Consider the following 18352-nt stretch of genomic DNA (forward strand, 5'->3'; position numbering starts at 1 on the left):
TAAAATGTATGAACGTGTAACTTGTCACGCAAAGACAGCTGGAAAGGAATATACCATGCTGGTAGGCTGCACCGCTAATTGTAGCTGTATTCGAGCTATATAAAAGACAGCTAGAAACGAATTAATACTAGTAACATCACAATGGGAAAGAAACTTATTCAGTGGTGCACACCGTCGAAAACAAAGAAATATTAAAGGAAGTTCTCATTCACCAGATTCACTGCATCAGATGCAACATTCGTCAGTTCGTGTTTAAATGCGTGGCGACCAGTTTGTTTACTAGTTATTAATCAAGCTCATGAGAGTTACTGAAGCCAAAGCAAAATCTCACACACTTAAATCTACATTCACGTTATTTCCCCTCCCGAGTCCGAGGCCAGACAGAGAGCCAGGGGGGAGAGGCCAACTCTGCGCACGCCCCTAGAGGGAGAGAGAACCCCGAGGCGCCTGCTCCCCGCCCCCCCGGAGCCAGCCGAGGCGCGCGGAGACGCCCCGACGCGGAGAAGCGCAGGCGCGTGGTACGGGCGCAGAGGAGCGGGGGCTGGCGGGCGGAGGGCTCCGCCTCGTCTCCGTTTCTTGCCGGTTCAGGGTTCTTTGCGTTGTGTTCTTTGCATTCACGACTTAAAAAATAATACGGTCTTCATTTAATAAACAGTTCATCCTTAAATTTCAGCTTTTCTACGACTGACAGGTAGGTACTATAGTATAAGCCCCGCTAAAATAGCTGGAAAGGGAAAGTTTTTTGAAAAATGAATTTTTGACTGCCAGACGCGCTGGCGCCACATGTTTATTTTGTGAAGATTAATTAAACGCCGTGAAAAATAGAATTTGATGTCCAGCGAGCCACTGCATCTTCGGCTACGCAGTCCTCAGTGAATCCTCCAACTTCACAAATTTCTAAAACTTTAAGAAAACGAACTTTCGCAGAATCAAAAATTGGTCCTTATCGATCTTCCGATCTTGTTGTGAAGACACTGAAATTCGACGAGTGTTCATGCGTGAAGGGATGACTGACGAATGATAATAATTATTTGTAAACTTTCGCTTTCAAAATGAACTTTGCGTTACGTTCAACGCCGTCTTTCCGTTGTTGATTTCAACATAACATTGATCAGTAAAATTATCAGGATTGAATTAACACAAAGTGACTACAATATAGTGCAATTATTAACCTGCACACAAGTGACAGACAATAAAAGACGTTGGATTTCAATCTCGACTCACTTGTCTTTCATCAACATGTTCCCTAAGACTTTGCTCTAGCAGCAAAACACATGGACCCATTGGGGCCCTATTTTTAAAGAACTATATTTGAAATGACCAAAATATGGTAAATTGTATTTTAGTTAATATGCGAAAAAAATCTCTATTTCTCTGGTGTTCATAAATGACACAGGCTTGATAGCCTGCGTAGCAGGCGCCGTAGTTTCCAACGTGCGTATTCTCGCGATCGCGCACTCTTTTAAACACACTAAAAAATGTACACAGATGTCTGCTACGCAGGCTACTGGATTGACAGATTGATAACTCTTGACAAATCTTTAAATTCTTTTCAACGTTAAAATGTCACAAAATGTAGGCAATAAATGAGGTTTAATCACTGTTTTTCAAATACAACACGCGATGGTTAAAATGTTTCCGTCCACAAAAGGGATAGTTGCATTTCAAGAAAATCTTATAAATCAAATCCCAAAATCAAAACTGCTAAGATGCTTTTTTAATTTTCAGGTCAGAGCAGCACGGGTGATCGTCCGAGGAGTGTCTGTAGCGGAAGAGGCGGGGAAGAGACATCAGACACTGCGAGGGACGTGTGTGACATGAGACGCGGAGGAGCGTGCCACGGAGATCACGTCACAACAACACCACCGGAAGGCCGACGCATCGCAGCGACCGGCGTCGCGACCCCCCGCGTGACAGGACCGCGAGAACTCACTTGAGACCTGATGTCTCGACGGTCAAACTGTAGGGACCGACCGGGACGATGACCACTGAAACAGAGCCGCGTGGACGCCATGGTCAGCCCAGCAAGGAGGAGAGACGGGAACCAGTGGGAAGAACAAACAACCCAAAATGGGGACCACCCAAGGAAGCCCCGACAGACCGCCAACCCAAGCACCGGCCATGACGCCGCCCAACAGCCTCGCCCTGGCGGCTGTCTCGTTGGCATTATTAACTGAAACTATATTTTGAGACTAAGGCTCGCCAGGGTTGGAAATAATAGCCGGTGATCGGTAATTACCAATGAAATTTACCAGCCAAACATTTAATTAAATTCAATAAATTAAAAAAAAATTATATATTTAAGTGGTCAAATTTCTATTATTTGCACTTACACAAAAAAATCACCTATCAATCTGTTTTCAAATCTAGTATGCATGGCAATGCTTTGTTCCTGTTTGAAAAGTAACAAGTTTTTGTGGCTTCTACCTTCACTTTAGGCATTTATAGTAGAGCTCCAGCACCAGCGCCATTAAAGCGCCATAGCTATTGGTAAGAAACTTTGGTAAACCCATGAAGCCGAGAAAACTTGGTAGTCATGTGAGCGTACTAGCGAGCGTCCATACAGACTCTGGGGGAGGGTAAGGGCAACCTGACACTGGGGAATAGTATGTCATTTTATGTTGCCTTACATCTTCATGGATCGGTATTGGACAGCCATACCATAGTCAATTGACAGCTGTCAAAACAAGGTATCTAATGACCAGTATAACATGACCATATCCCAGGCTCAGGTTTAGAGCTTATCGAGGTCACCTGTTTTTTCAAGTCCACTGCTGACCAGGTAGGGGTTTGACCTTGGATCGCAGACTCAAGTCTTATTGGGTAACAATGTGAATTTGTCAGCATAATTTCTGACATTGGATTTGACGATTTATCTCGACTATGGAATATTACTTGAGAGGTTGCGCATGCCAGGTGTATTCAATAACGTCAATGACAGTAAATATTTTCAGTCAGAGTATTTTCACATGTTATTAAGAAGCAGTAAAGCATGTACCATTTATGTTGATGGTTGTCACACAACATATTATGAAAACATGACAATCACATGAATAAAAGTTCATGCCAGAAAATGATGTCGATAAGTAGGTTGATAGACTGAAAAAAGTCTTTCAGAACAATTAGCTTAAAGACTGCACAATGTGGTGAATTAGGCCAAAAAAGTGCTGCTAAACATACACATTTCTGCTCTCTCTTTCATTTTGGAATGATCATTTTCCTTGATGTTTCAGTGGAAACTTGACTGAAAGGCCAATAGACAAAGAAAAGAGAGAAAAAACGCTGCAAAAATGGACTAAACGAAATGCCTAAGTCCCAAGAAAAACAATAAAAGGTCTTTTAGACAACCTTGTGGAACACTATTGCACAAACATGTTTATTGCCGGAATATATATAGGTTTCAAATAGACTGGAGGATGCAGTTTGTGAGAGCAAACAGCATTTTTAAAGAAAATTTTACATATTTTAAACTATGGACTACTTTTAAAGTTGCAGCTTTTTTCTCAAACGTCGTTTCTTCCGAGAACTGAAAATAAAGTAAGTTCCAATTAAAAGTTCCTCCATGTTCATGTTGTGATGCCCAGACAGTGAGTGAGTGACTCCTCTCTACATTTCAAAGCCTGGCTATTAAGGTGGCTATATAGGGTAATCACTTATGATGTGGCACACGCTACTGTTCTATTTTGAAGTGAGGTTAATGCATTCGCTTTTTCTTCCAGTTCGCCAACTTATCAACTGCAATCAGCAACAATGAATTAGTGTTCTACAACCATCTCTGTTAAAATAATGGGTTTCAGTCCTGAATAAAGACACCCAAACAAATGCGTCTTAGTGTGATTTCCTCAATTCCCGTACCAAAAAGAGAAAAACTACCTGGAGAATTTAAAACAGAAAAAAGAGCAGTAAGGAGATCTTTCATCTGCAATTGTGTCTCTCCGTGAAGAACAGGAAAGACCAACCAGGTCCGCAACAACCGAAGACTTGACGAAGTGCAATTTAGCCCCCTTGAACAACAATATCAGAGATTTGCCAAGAAGACTGGGAGGCAGAGCAAACCACTAGGCTGATCACAGTCTTTACTGGGCGTGATGCATTCATGGAGAATTTAAACTCATATCTTGTATACAGCAACGTAGCATTGAAATCATTAGGAAACCTATCAGAAATGTTTACATAATCCATGGTAGATCATGCCGAGCCGCAAGCTAGTCCACATGGATTCCAAAAGCGCCAGCACGAGCATTGTCAAAACCTTATGGAGCCTCCTTTAAAGATCATTCGATTGTTCACTTTATGGATGTAGAAGTAGACAGAGACTCAAGAGAATGTGAACTCCTAAAGAGGATGAAGGAGATCCTACAAAAGACATCATTATGTTTTGGAACCGACTTGTTTTACCACTTGAAGAACTTCACTTAACTTCACTTTCTTTTTTTAACAAATCGAGCTTCCAAATCAAGGGTGAGCTAATGTATGGGTGTGCACAGACTCCACAGTATTCATCCCAAATATTCCTTCTCCAACCTTCATTCATCCAAAAAAGTTAAAAATGTTGAAGATGACAGAGTTACATCACGCAGAACAGACCCCCTAAGAGGTGTGGGAGGCCACACCGGAGCCAGGTGATCTCTGGGATGAATCACAGGGGCGACAAATGCTATAAAACCCCATCATCTGCTCTTTGTTTTACTGTAACTGTGAACATTAAAGATCTCACTTTTCTGCAAAAAGGAAATCACGTAAAACAGCACAGCACCACCAAAAAAGAGAAGGCCTTGGGAGATTGTGTGTGTTTAAAGGTACAGACACCTTAAAATGTATAGGTAGTGTGGACGCAAACACGTACAACCACTGATGCCACCCGTGCATGCAACAAAGGAATAAAATCTGCTTTAAGCCAAACTCTCCATAAACGTTAGTAAAAATCTCCCTGTATTATTTTGTGCAATATAAGTTAATTAATTATTATTATTAAAATTCATCACAAAACAAATAAAAAAGCCTGGTTTGGCTTTGTTCTTTTATAAAACATTCCATGAAGTTAAGAGAGCACTCAAGAAATAGGAAGAAACACTTTTGAACCTACACTCCTTTTGTGCTTGTCATTTCCTGCTGCTTAACGACTGAACAAAGCATGGTCTAAGGCATTTTAATTTGTTAAATAATTCACACTGCAGTTTACAAAACAAGAAATGTGTGCAATTTCTTGAAATTTTAGGCCATCCCCTTTTTTTTTTCGTTTATCATCACATGTGTTTTCTGATTTTGGGTCGGTCGGTCGGAATTAAAAAAAAAATTAAAAAAAAAAGTGGATAAGGAGTCTGGAACTAGGAGGCCCAGTACCTCAGCATAATGTCCGTGGAGCCTGGAAACAAGAAGACATGGTTACAAAGTCAACATGGCGGCAATGGAGGAAGGAAAAATTGATGTCGTGGTTAAACTCAAACAAGAACAGCGTAAAAAGGATGAAACATTATTTAAAATAATGTGTCATTGCCTTCTATACCTTCTGTATAAATTTTTTTTTTTTTTGAAAACGCGAAAATCTGGGTCGGTCGGAGGACGCTAAACAGAGAAAAAAAGAGGATGGCCTTATAGAGGAAATAGTAAACTTGCTCTTCCAGACGGTTGAGTGATATTTAGACAGGTGGGGATTTTATAGGAACATTCGAGAAGTGCATCTCAGTCATGCACTTCTCTCGGTTGCTTAAAAATTCCCCGCCTGCTTGTAGAACTCAACAAATAATGCACTCGGGCTGTAAGTCTTATTTCCTTAATCCAAGCATTTATCGTGCATGCCTTCCTTTAGCTTTATCCATTTGACCATTTTCCACATATTAAAGGTTTTTTTCTCTAAATCTATTGATTATTAATAGAAACTAAGAAAATCCAGCCTTAATGGCTTGCTATACTTGTTATACCATTTAAAATAGGTAAGACCGCAGACACTGTAGCTGGATTTTTGAACCAACAAAGTTCATTACCTGTCACATCTTTGGCGTTAATGCCGAGGTATTCTCCACGAATAATCACTTTTGTTCCAGGTGGCCCTTCTGCGGGAGAGATGCCAGTCACCACTGGCGGCGGTCTCATCTTTATATTTACACTTTTTTGCTAAATGAGTACACTACATCACTACATCCCTCCTTCGTCTCCGCCGCCATGTTTATCAAAAGGGACTGGGCGCATGGGCCTTCACGGGTAGAACTGCTTGAAAAGTACCGGTGACCAGCAAGGAAATGCTACTGATTGTTCCTTCAGAGTCCCTAAGATTGTTCCTGGGGTGCGGTGACCAAACCAGAAGGTAAATGCTGTGATTTTCGATGGAATTTTCGGTACTGCTGTTTCCACAGCGTTTTTTTTACAAACATCGTGGACATTTTCGCTTTGAACTCTTACAAGCCGAGCATCGAAAGCCGGAAGTGGGCTTGAACGCAGTGACTCTAATTTCCGTTTCCGGTTTTCCCGGAATCTGATTTGTACTTTCCATGAAAGGAAAACTGACGATGAACTTATTTTTGTCGAGAAGTCAAGAAAGTAGAAATTGTTTTCACCTAAGCCTTGATATCTACAGGTCTTACAGTGTTTAATAGCATAGAATTTCACTAAAGCCTAATGCATCTGTGTTGATGAAAACTAAAGCTTTCGAAGGATTTCAATCAGGTCGACAATCAGCCTGACTCAGCAGGTATGAAAACATCAACATCATGCACAGTATTATTCTGTTGATCTTGAATTTTATTCACTTTTTTCGTTGGAAATAGCATTGTCATATTGGCAGATAAGAAACGGTTAATACACTATACATCACTAAGAAGTACTATTAAAGCCTTAAGTACTGAAGATTAAAGATGGATTTTAACAGGAGCCCATGGGCTCCTGATTTTAACAACACAAAACGGCACAATAGGCGAACTTCGACTTGGGCAAGATATTGTTAGCACCTGTAACACTAAACGCCCTTAAAATGCTAGAAAAGGTACTAGAATATTACCGATTCTCATAAAAAACGACTATCCAACATCCATAAACTAGGATGCTCCTTTGTGTGAAAGACTCAACTATACTGATATGAAAACATCGAACGGCTTACGGGAAGAGCAGGGGGGAAGAGGAAGCCGATACCAAAATTCATACTTCTTAACATGGCAGCTAAGGGCCATTGTTTGAGCTTAGCTTTGTACTCTTAAGATTTTATTGTATAAGCAAGTGTTTTTTTTTTTTTTCAAGCCACTGATTCATTACCTGCGAACGCAGAGGCGCCCCGCCGAAAAATAGTATTTTTCGGCGGGAGAAACGACAGGGGAATACGCTGCGTTCGCAGGCTACTGATTCATATAAGCTGAACTATTCATATTTTCACAAGCCAAACTCAAACTCTTTTATCTTCATGTCTTGAATCGAAAGAGAAAGTCGAAAAACTGGGGAGGAGCCAAGACACGAAGTCGAAGGCCGGGAGGATTGCTGGGAAATCGCTGAGTGAAGTAAACCGCTTGTGCAGCCTGCGGAGGTAAGTGTTACTTATAATATACATTTAGGGTGCGTTTCTTTGGGAAAATTCAAATCGGTTTTTTTTTCAAAAGGTTTTTTGTTTTTTTTTCTTTTTCGAAATTGGTTTTTTTTTGTATTTTAAATCTTTGGTTTTTTTTTTTTTTTTTTTTTTTGGGGAAAGAAAAAAAACCCGGTTTTGAAATTTAAAATTTGGGGTTTTTTAAAAAAAAAAAAAAAAATTTACAATAAAAAAAAAGAATTTATTTTTTTTTTTTTTTTTTCTTTTTTTTTGGAAAAAAAAAAATAAGACCATGTACTTGGCAATGTGTGTGACACTCACCTCTTCCACCCCTTCTCCTTACAAAAAAGGAAATGTTTGAATTCAAAAGTTTACCCTATTAACTTTCTAACCTTGGGAAACATCGAAAGTATTCAACATTGAAAGAATAGTCGTAAAAAATCGTCCAAAGATACAGACAGTGATGCAAAACTTGGGTATGTCAGTAATAGTTTTCTTTGTTCTTATTGAGTTGTTTAATTACATGTAACTTGCAGGTGTTGATGGTTGATATCGAGATATGTCGCATGCACAGTCTTTTAATGCGACTGCAGAAGACTTACCTGATGCACACGCGGATAATCCCCCAGACGAACAGCGTAGTGATCAACAAGATGGTGGAGAACATTCTTATCAACAGGGAAGTCGTAGAAACAAAAGGCAGAAAAAACCAAAGATGCCTGCAAGAGGATCTGAAGCTTGCAGTCAGCCGCTTCAATACCCAGCAAAGTTGAACAGCAGTAGTAGAAGGGCAAGCAACAAAGTAACGCAGAAAACAGCTACTCCCGGTGTGAAGTCTTCTGGTTTAAATCAATATGGAGAAGACCCTTTTCCGTTCTGTGGCAAACCAGTTGATAATAATTTGTCCCAAAAAAGACATTGGCAAGCCGAGAAGCAAGGGAAAACGACGAAACCCATCCGAAGAGCACATCAAAGCTTATCTAGCCTTCCTTCTAGTGGTAAAACGCACGAAGGTTTACAGTTACCCCCAAGAGCTGGAAGAAACGAGTCTACTGAACGGGGGCACAGAAAGACACGTCAAAGCTCTATTGTAATTCCTGAAAATACCTCATTGCAGAAATTCCAGCACGAAAAACCCCAAGATACTCGGCAGACATTGAGGAAAACGTTTGACAAACATTTTGGTGCTGCTGTAAAGATATCTACTCCAGAGTGCACCTTGTCACGTGATGACAAAACGCAGCAGGGTAACATCAACTTACACACTAACCAACCGGTGACGAAATCAAACAAGCACACCAAAGAAAAGCAAGAATGTTAGTCCTAAGCCCCCGAATGTAAAAAGCTGTCGTTTGGTCATTAAACCTCCTTCAACAATGTCTGTGGATCAAGATATCATGACTCGTTACCTAAAAGTCTGTCTTGGGGACAAGTTCCTGTTTTACCCTGAAGATCCCAAGACTGCAGATGATGGGCGTTGCCAATTCACGTTTGCGTTTCAGAGTAAAAACCAAGGAAGAAAAGCTGAAAAGTTGTTAAAACAAAATATAGCGAATGCTGGAGAACAGATTGAGGTTTCCATTCTCGAGGAACAAACATTAGTTACCACAGAGACGTTGCTGGCTGACTGTAAAACGGAACTTCAAGCCAAGATAACAGCAATTAAAGAGGAGCACGCTAAAAAGATTACCAGTGTTAATGATCTCCTAGAGCATCGTCGCGTGAAGAATTACATGCGTTTGGATGAGTTTGAAAAAATATCTTCGGAAAGAGTTGCTTTAAAGCACAAGAAAGAGGAACTTGAGCTGCAGCTAGAAGAGTTTAAACGTTTCGAAGCACATATCACATCTAGCCTGGACGAGCAAAATTGTCAACCACTTTCAAGTGTTGAAAAAACAATCAAGGAATTAAGGAAGATATTTGGTAGAGAGTGCCACAGGCTTGAAGCATCCCTTCCAATGTACGCAAAAAAGACCAAAATTATCGACCTCGTTAAGGAAAACCAGGTCTGCGTTGTCCTTGGAGAAACTGGATCAGGAAAAAGCACTCAGATGACCCAGTACCTTCATGAAGCAGGTCTTGCTGAAAAAGGCTTAATCGTTTGTACTCAACCACGAAAAGTCGCTGCCACTAGTTTAGCATCCCACGTCGCTCGGGAAATGGGTGGAGTCCCAGGGCAGGTTGTCGGTTGCCATGTAGGAGGAAACATTCAAGCAAGTAAAACCACTGGTATTGTGTATGCAACAGATCATGTTCTTCTCAACGAATGCCTGAGGGATCCAAACTTATCCAAATATTCTTGCATAATTATTGACGAAGCACACGAACGTAGCCTTTACTCAGACCTACTTCTTGGCATGATCAAGAAGAGCCTTGCACAACGTCCTGAGCTACGAGTGGTCATTACTTCAGCTACCATTGATCCTGATGTCTTTGTGGCATATTTTGACCAGTGTCCAGTTTTGAAGGTGTCAGGTAGAATGTTTCCAGTTGATGTCATATGGAAAGATGGTCCATCGAGTACTGATGAAAACTACCTTCAAGAAGCTGTTAACACAGTTCGAAAGATTCACCACACGGAAGGTCCAGGAGATGTTCTGGTCTTCCTTACCTCGCCAGTGGAAACAGAAAGAGCGTGTGAAAAGTTAGCAAAAGTCGAACTTGATCCAAACCTGGTTTGTCTTCCTCTTCATGGGAAGCTACGTCAAGAAGAGCAAAGAAGAGTTTTCGAGGAAGACACGAACAAACGCAAGGTAGTGTTCGCAACCAACTGTGCAGAGACGTCCATTACTATTCCTGGAGTAAGGTACGTGGTGGACACTGGCATGGTAAAGGAAATGAAGTTTGAACCAAAACGCAACAAAAGTTCTTTAGAAGTTACAACCATCAACAAGAGTTCTGCTGAACAGCGAAAGGGAAGAGCAGGAAGGACGCAGGCAGGAAAGTGCTTTAGACTTTACAGTGAGGAAGATTATGCATCAATGGAAGATCAAGCCAAGCCGGAGATTCTACGAGTTCATCTTGGCCAGGCAGTGTTGAAACTAATGGAACTTGGCATTGAAAACATTACTGAGTTCGAGTTTGTGGAATCACCACCACTTGACTCTATAGAACTTGCCTTAGAGACATTGAAATCTCTTGGGGCCACGGCCAACGGAAAGCTTACAGAATTGGGCCACAAAATTGCTTGTGTTTCCGTAGAACCACGCTTAGCTAAGCTGGTTTTTGACGGAATCGATCAAGGAGTCGGTGCAGAGGCAATTGCTTTGGCAGCGATTGCAACTGTAAGTGGAAGCGTATTCTTCCGAATGGGCAACGAAGAAGAAAAACAACTTGCTGATTGTAGAAAAGTTTGTTTCTGTCACCATGGTGGTGACTTACTAACACTGCTGGAAGTGTACCGACAATACCTAAAGCAGCCGAAAGGTAAACGGAACCAGTGGGCCTTTGACAACAGCCTGAATGCTAAGTCACTTCGCTTGACCGACGAGACCATCAAAGAGCTCAAGCTAACTTTAAAGCGTGAACTTGGCATAACGGTACGGGATGCTTTTCAAGAAGATGAGAGCACTGATTTGCAGCTACAGAGGATCTTGCTTTCTTGCTATGTAACCAACCTCTGTGTGTTTACAGGTCACGAGAAAGCAGGATACAGAGTGGTATCATTCAATAACTGTGTACAGTTGCATCCTTCTTCAGCACTTAAGTTCCTTGGAACAACACCTCAGTTTATCGTGTTTGAACAACTGCTCAAGACATCTCGTGATTTTGTCATCAATGCGACCCCTGTAGAGGAAAATTGGCTACAAGAAATGATTTTAGAAGGAGTTGTCAACTATGATTTGGAAGAACTGAAGTCCAGCGTGCTGACAGAAGCTGCTTTGCCTTGTAGTCCAGACCTCATCACGTTAGCTTTTGGAGGATTTCGAAGACGGATGCTTGATGAAGTTGAAGAGAAAGTGTCGAAATCGTGCGATGATAGTTTGGTTGTGCTAGAGAAAGACAAAGCACAAGGGCAAGTGAAGATCTTTGTGCCAGCAAGTCAAACAGTGAAAGCTCTCGCTGTGGTAGGAAGCCTCTTGGAGGAAAGCAGGAAGACAATGAGAAGTGAGGAAAGAGAAGAAAAGCTAAAAGAAGACTGCCAGGGCACCAGAATTGTCTGGGGACAAGGCGGTGAAGTACACGAAGTGCTTATGCCCCATATGTATAGAACTGTCACTGTCGGTGAGATAGATGATGGCTTTGCATTGGTGGTTTTAGACCATTTGAAATCGTTTGGAGACATCGTGAAGCATCAGTTCAAAGAACAAAATGGCAAGATACGAGTTTTTGTAACTTTTAAGAATTCTGCGGATGCCATGAAGGCGGTGAAGGTCTCTTGCGGCAACTCCCTGGGTATCGACGTAAAGGTTCAGCCTAGCCACTCCATGTCTGATGGTCCTCAGGCACAAATTTCTCAGTTTAAAGTGAAAGCGAAGTGGCTCCGTCGTCCTGGCAAAGGTACGGGTTGTACACAATTCTTCAGTAGTGAAGATTTCTATCATGCACTTGGCAGTCTTCGTTCGCTTATGATTAAGTCAAAATTGACGACCTTTCAAGCGGACAAGTTTCATGAAGAGCAGATATTCATGAGGGGGCTACATCCGGAAGCATCAGAAGAGGATGTTAAGTCTGCTATCGAAGAAAGGCTCCCCACTGTGAATCTGAAGAAGGTATTTATCCACCGAAAACCAGAATTTGATACGATGAATGACACCCTTGCGTCTCAGAAGATATCCCTTGAAGAACGCGTAAGCACCTTTGCCACAGAAGGTCAATTTTTCATCTATTTGAGAAAACCTTCACCTAAAGATTTTGAGGGATATGCCTATCTGACGTTCCAAGACTCCGAGGAGGGTCAAGCAGTCGTGAGAGGTCTTAATGGGACAAGCGTTTCTGACATTGGGGTTGTAGCCCTACATCCCAATCTGTCAACTACTTTGCTATGTACCAGAAATGTCTACACCGTCATCGAAGATGAGCTGCAGGAAATTATCAAGGAATTAGAGAGGAAATTTGGCAAAAAGTTAGTTGTAAAGGTCAACAATAAACGAAAAGACAAGCGTGTTGCCATAGAAATTCGAAGTGACTGTACAGAGCACTTTATTTGTGCAACAACTGTTCTCACTGAAACTCTCAATGGAGATCAAATTGACTGCAAAATCTCTAAAGGCCTGGAAATTCTTTTAAGTAATCCAGTTAAAGACGTTCTTCAAGCCATTCAGGAAGACACTGGAACTGTAATCAATCAAGACTGGAAGAACCATGTTGTCCGAATACATGGAAGCGAAGCCAACCGAGAATCAGCAAAACGAGCCATCAACAAGTTTCTTGATGATTCCATTACAAGTAACAGTCACTTATGGCACATTCAGCTTCGAGGACCTAACAAGCCCCGCGGGCTACTGAAAGCGCTGCACAAAAGGTTTGGCGTTAACCTTCAAGGACTACAAGGAGTTCCTGGTGTCCAAAAGATTCGAGTTGAATTCCGAAGTCATGAACTTAAGATTCAGAGTTCAGACGAGGCTCGGGAAACAATCAACCGTTATGTGGAGGAATGTTGCGAAACTCTCCCCCAAGAATCGTCCCATTTACACTCCGACAATCAAAACCAGTTAACTTGTGGTATCTGTTTGTGTGATGTGGATGAAACAGCTGACGTGTATAGACTCGCTTGCTGTGGCCATGTCTACGACAAGAAATGTGTCATTCAGCAACTAAAATCTCCAGAATTTCCGCTCAAGTGTGTCACAGAACACTGTGAAGAGCGTCTTGTATGGAGAGATTTGCAGAATCTGTTGAACCAAAGCGAAAGGAAGAAGCTTGCATTCAGTGCCCTAGATGAGTACGTCAGAAGTAATCCTGAAATTGTTAAGTATTGCCCAACAGCCGACTGTGGAATGGTGTACCGCGTCTCAGTGGATGGAAGACGCTACAGCTGCGGCGCATGCCTAGCTGAGATCTGCACATCTTGTCACGCACAGTGGCACGACGGGCTCACTTGTACCATGTTTAAATCAGAGAAGCAAGTAGAGGGACGTCTTAAGGAGTGGATGATGGAAGACCCAAGAAATAGGAAGAACTGTCCCAGATGCAAGACACCAATTGAAAAAAATGAAGGTTGCAATCATATGGAGTGCTCGCAGTGTAAAGCGCACATGTGTTGGCTGTGTATGCAGGTGTTCCCAGATGGACCGGCAGTATATGAGCATCAACGATTCTGTCCAAGTAAGACTGCAGTATGAACGTGTTTGTATACAGATACTGCATTGTCCGTGTTGCCTCCTAGAATTAATTTCGGTTATGTTGACTTTGATTGAACTGGTGAGGTTGCTGGATATATTGCTATCTATCCGTTTTTAGCTGTTCTAATTGGACTCCTGCTTATATTTTTTATTGTGGTGACAGGATGGGGAGCTATTCCTTTGAGGAAGTTGACTCCATTTCTGGACAATTGACGTACAGTCCAATTTCGCCTGTGAAAGGCCGCCAAGCTTTGCGGAAACTAGCTGCCAATATAAATTTCATTATTTCGGGTGTTGACTCATGCATGCTGAAAGTGACGCGATCAGTTGCCATGAGGTTGGGCTGGGAATTTTAAAGGACGCTCGCGCTAATGGTTTTTGCCACAATGTCAACACGTTTTACTAGAAGCAAACGAATTGGTGAAAACATGTTCTTGAAATATCGAAAATATATTCTTCAGGAAGACGTAAAGTTATGCAGATTTATTACAAATAGAAATAACTGACGACTGCGATACTTCTAAGTTCGATTGTTGGTGAAAAATGAGAGATGAAAGTGAGATCCCTTTCTGTGTCTAGAAGATCTTTCCGCACTTAGAAGAGCAAACAAAACTGAATGTCTTCGGATGTCTCGTGTTTGCTGGCACGGAAGGGTAAAGGAATTTGCAGGCATGAAAAAAAAAACTTGACTGTTTCGCAATTCTTCCGTAATACTGATTCTCGACCTATTCTCAAAATTATACAAAACCATCTCTCAAAACTCATCAGTCACATTATTATTATGCTTATCGCTCCGCTATCCGGAAACGAAATATTATTTCCTTTTTAGAAAGCTGTTGTTTTAAACTGACTACAACGAAACCCATATCTTAACATAACTTGAGGAAAGCTTCTAGAAACACACTGTGCTCTTCCATACGCTTTTTTCTTAAACGAGTTATTTCCTGAGTTTTTGCTTTTTGATTCTTGGCAAGAAATGATGATTTTGTCGTCAGTCATAAATTGGACACTAAATACACAGTGCCGTAGCAAGGGTAAAATAAGTGGGGGGGGGGGGGGCACGCGAGTGCCGGAGGCACGAGCCGCTAGGGGTTCTGGGGGCATGCCCCCCAAGAAAATTTTGAAATCTAGAGGCTTGGAAATGCTATTTCCAGCATTCTCCAAGAGCTATTTGTGATTTACGCATATCGCGAATTTGAGACATTTTGACATTCTTGAGACATTTTTTCACATTGTTGTCACGATTTCTGGTTTGTTTTAGTTTTTGGCTGTTTAATATTGTTGTGCATCACCCTACGTACGTTAAAAAATGAAAAGAAGTACAAATGTTATTGTTTTAAACCACCGGGGAGATAAAATTTTATTTTCAACATAAGCTTCTACCATTTTATACAGGTCTGTTTTTACTTTTTAGGAAAAAAACTGGGGGGGGGGGGCACGGGCCCCCCCGGCCCCTCCCCTTGCTACGGCACTGATACAGAAAAAAGTTTTAAAAATCTGGGGTGACAAGATTCTTGGTGCGAACGTCCTTCACTTATATGTCCAGGATCAAACGCAGCTACAAAATGTACAAATTTTACGATTTTCTGTTTCACACTACCAGATTCTAAATTTTACTTACTCGACATTTTTTTCATTAACAGGGATCACTAAGACTAGTTTGCTAAGATTAATTCATACAAAAAGGTTTAATTATTTCTTAACCAAAAATTACTATACTGACAAGCAATTTGTTCTTCAATACAATTTCTAGCCTGCGTACGGCTGGCGGTTTCGTTGGTGCAAAACGCGGCAAAAACGAGCGGAGAGGCGATGTGGCCTGCAAGTTCTAAATTCCTATAAACTTTCTTAAACATATCAGACAAGTGTTATTAAGAAACATGTGGAGTTGATAGTGTTGAAATCGCTGACAGGGCCTTTGTGGCCATACTATCCGCCATGTCTTCCCTGATGGTGTGCCATTGTCAAACTGCAGATAACACGAAACATATTTGCCAGTGAAATCTTCAAATTAGCGCACGGGCGGCAGTTACTGGGGTCATCTGGAAGAAAGAGATCTCTCTTCTTTTTATTAGAATTGTCTCGGCTGATTTTTGTGAGACCCCTTCTGTGTGTTCTCAACAACCTTCCCCCCATAAACTACCCATGGCTCTTCGAGGAAACCAAGTAAGAAATCCAATGGTCCCCATGACACTTCAAATGAAGTATAAAAATGTCAATTAATTGGAAACGTTTTAGTATTACAATCAAAGTCTCTTCGAGATATCGACGTTTTTGCATGAAGTATGAGTCGAAGGTTTATCCTGTGCATTGTTCTTCGAACTTATCATTACAGTTTCTTTGTAGTTTAGTTTAACAATTTCCTATCTTCGCGGAGGAAATGCAGCCATATAATTTTGTCAAAAATGGCTCGTCCGCGCCGGGTATTTATACACATATTCCTTAACATTACACAAATAAACAGTGCAAATTTCACCGAGATCTGACAATTCTATACTTTAAAATTGCAAGGACCTTTCGAGGCAGTCGATTACGGCAGCGAAATTAGCAAATGAAACAGCAAAATATGCGTTCGACGCTTTGTTTTTGCAACGCCATATTTGAATTGTTATAGGTAGACCGATGTTCAATGTGTTCAAGGCCGTATCGTTACGATTGCTCCACGAAAAAGCACGAAAAAAAAAATACGGATATTTCCGACTACTGTCGGAGAAAACATTGCGCATATAATTGCGGCGTAAACAAATCGTTACACTCAAGCTGCGTTTTGTCTAGGCTCTGCGAGGGTCGGATATCAAGACCCAGGATTAAACAAAAGCCATATATACAGTGAATGCTTTCGAATTATGTTTGAAGATAAAATACGAAAGAATTTTGCTGTCTTTGACTTAAATTCCACTCGAACTGCGTAGATACGATCGCATGTTGTAAAGCCGATTCATGCAACATTGCTGTCAACGGCTCAACGCGAGGTCTCTAAAAGCTAAAAGAAGCCCCCATCTCTTGCATTTGTTTTAACTTCAATAATATCTTTGAAAAGAGCGAGTTTTTTTGGAATGGTTTATTTTTGACGTTTGTAATTTTTAAACGATGTAAGTGCTAGTGATTATTTATTCGTGTTTTAGCTACGCAATCCATTGTTTGTGCGACGCTTTTTATAGATCGCCTTTCAGACACACGTGCGTTGAGATAAGAAAGCTGACATGTCACTTTTAAAATTGTTATATAACGTTTGTAAATGTGACAAGTCACGTTTTTTCCACAAGATCGCAAGTGATCACCCACAGCGGAAAGTAATCCCTTGAGAAATTAAAACAGTCCCTTGAGAAATTAAAAAAGTCCCTTGAGAGTTTACAAATATTTGGTTCCAAATCTTGTCCACATAACCCCTATTCTACCATTTTAGCTTGTAAACAAGCAAAAACGTCGAAAAAAGGGTAATGACCTCGAGGAAGACGCGTAGTAAAAGTGGATAAATCTGTAGGTGCAATTTAACTAGATGTAATAATCGGTTTAAAGGGGCTTGGTCACGGTATTTTAGGAAATTCTATTTATTTTCGTTAATTAAGAGTTGTAAACTTGAAAAGGTCATTTATTGGCAAAATCACGGCCACACAACAAATTGAGATAAATTTTAAAAAAGTCGGGCGGACGTTTTCAAGTTTACCCGAACGCAATTCGTTTAAATCTTCTCGAATTTTGCCAATCCATGCCCCTTTTTGTGTTATTCTACAGTTTTAAGCCGTTATTGTGATATTTCAGTTAATACTATGACCCAGTTGGTCAGTGCCGAAATTGCCTAAAATTGCGTGACATAGCCCCTTCAAGAATTAGTAATAGTTATACATTTAAATGAAACGTACCAGCGACTGTTATTAATGTATTGTTTAACTTATTGTAATGTAGTGTTAAATATATAGTGTTGTAATTTAGATACGTATGTATTGTATTGTTTCTAGTACCATGTAAATAGCTTTTTATGCTTAAAAAAAGGTCAGCTTCGAGCAAGTGGCGCAACGCCGGAGCTATCCCGGTCCAGCGGCAGGAGTATCACCCCCCTGGATGGGATGAGTCATCGCAGGGAACCCCCAGCAAGTCGGGACCCAAACACCTGGGGGAGAGAGGACAGAGAGAAGTGTCTGCCCGAACACAACACAGTGACCCCGGCCGGGCGAACCGGAACGCCGCCCGGAGTCCGGCGCGCACCAGGCCACCGCGCCCCTTTTTATGCTTAACCAGAAGTTATATGCTTCTGGCTTGTCCGAGACAAGAGAGACGACGCGGACGACGAGGAGAGATGAATGGACTGACGTTGGGCGGCGGAAGGTGATCAGGTCACGGGGAGGGCGAGCCCCGGGTCGCGAGGGGGAGCGAGGGCAGAGAAGACGGGATACTGCCCCGAACGGAGCGACCCGGGGCGGGTGGGGCGACCGCGCCGGGCCACAGACCGTACCCGAGGATCTGAGGAATCCCCCCCGAATGTCCAGAGGAACGTGCAAAGAGTGAAAGCTAAGATAGCACTCCGTCAAGAAATGGCTAATGAATAATGAGCAGGGTC

The 18352-nt window shown here is 41.6% G+C and overlaps 2 protein-coding genes across 3 annotated transcripts in view; one reads left to right on the plus strand and one right to left on the minus strand.

Annotated features, from left to right (window-relative positions):
- The window catches only part of LOC144650058 (exocyst complex component 2-like), a 45960-nt gene extending 39781 nt beyond the window's left edge, over positions 1-6179 (minus strand). Inside the window, exon 1 of the mRNA XM_078509705.1 lies at positions 5985-6179. Within this exon, the coding sequence (XP_078365831.1) occupies positions 5985-6093 (109 nt within the window). The 5' untranslated portion in view covers positions 6094-6179. The remainder of the gene's footprint in view (positions 1-5984) is intronic.
- Positions 6180-6478: 299 nt separating this feature from the next.
- Positions 6479-17426, plus strand: LOC144650025 (uncharacterized). Of its 2 annotated transcripts, XM_078509660.1 has the most exons (3): positions 6479-6688; positions 7408-7510; positions 8047-17426. In XM_078509660.1, exon 3 carries the CDS (start codon positions 8887-8889, stop codon positions 13792-13794), a length of 4908 nt encoding a protein of 1635 aa, XP_078365786.1. In that variant the 5' UTR covers positions 6479-6688; positions 7408-7510; positions 8047-8886; the 3' UTR covers positions 13795-17426. The 2 variants fall into 2 exon arrangements, with proteins under 2 accessions (XP_078365786.1, XP_078365787.1); XM_078509661.1 differs by lacking the exon at positions 7408-7510.
- Positions 17427-18352: the final 926 nt, after the last annotated feature.

This window comes from Oculina patagonica, chromosome 4, assembly GCF_052425735.1.
Source record: "Oculina patagonica isolate OP01 chromosome 4, crgOcupat, whole genome shotgun sequence".
NCBI lineage: Eukaryota > Metazoa > Cnidaria > Anthozoa > Scleractinia > Oculinidae > Oculina > Oculina patagonica.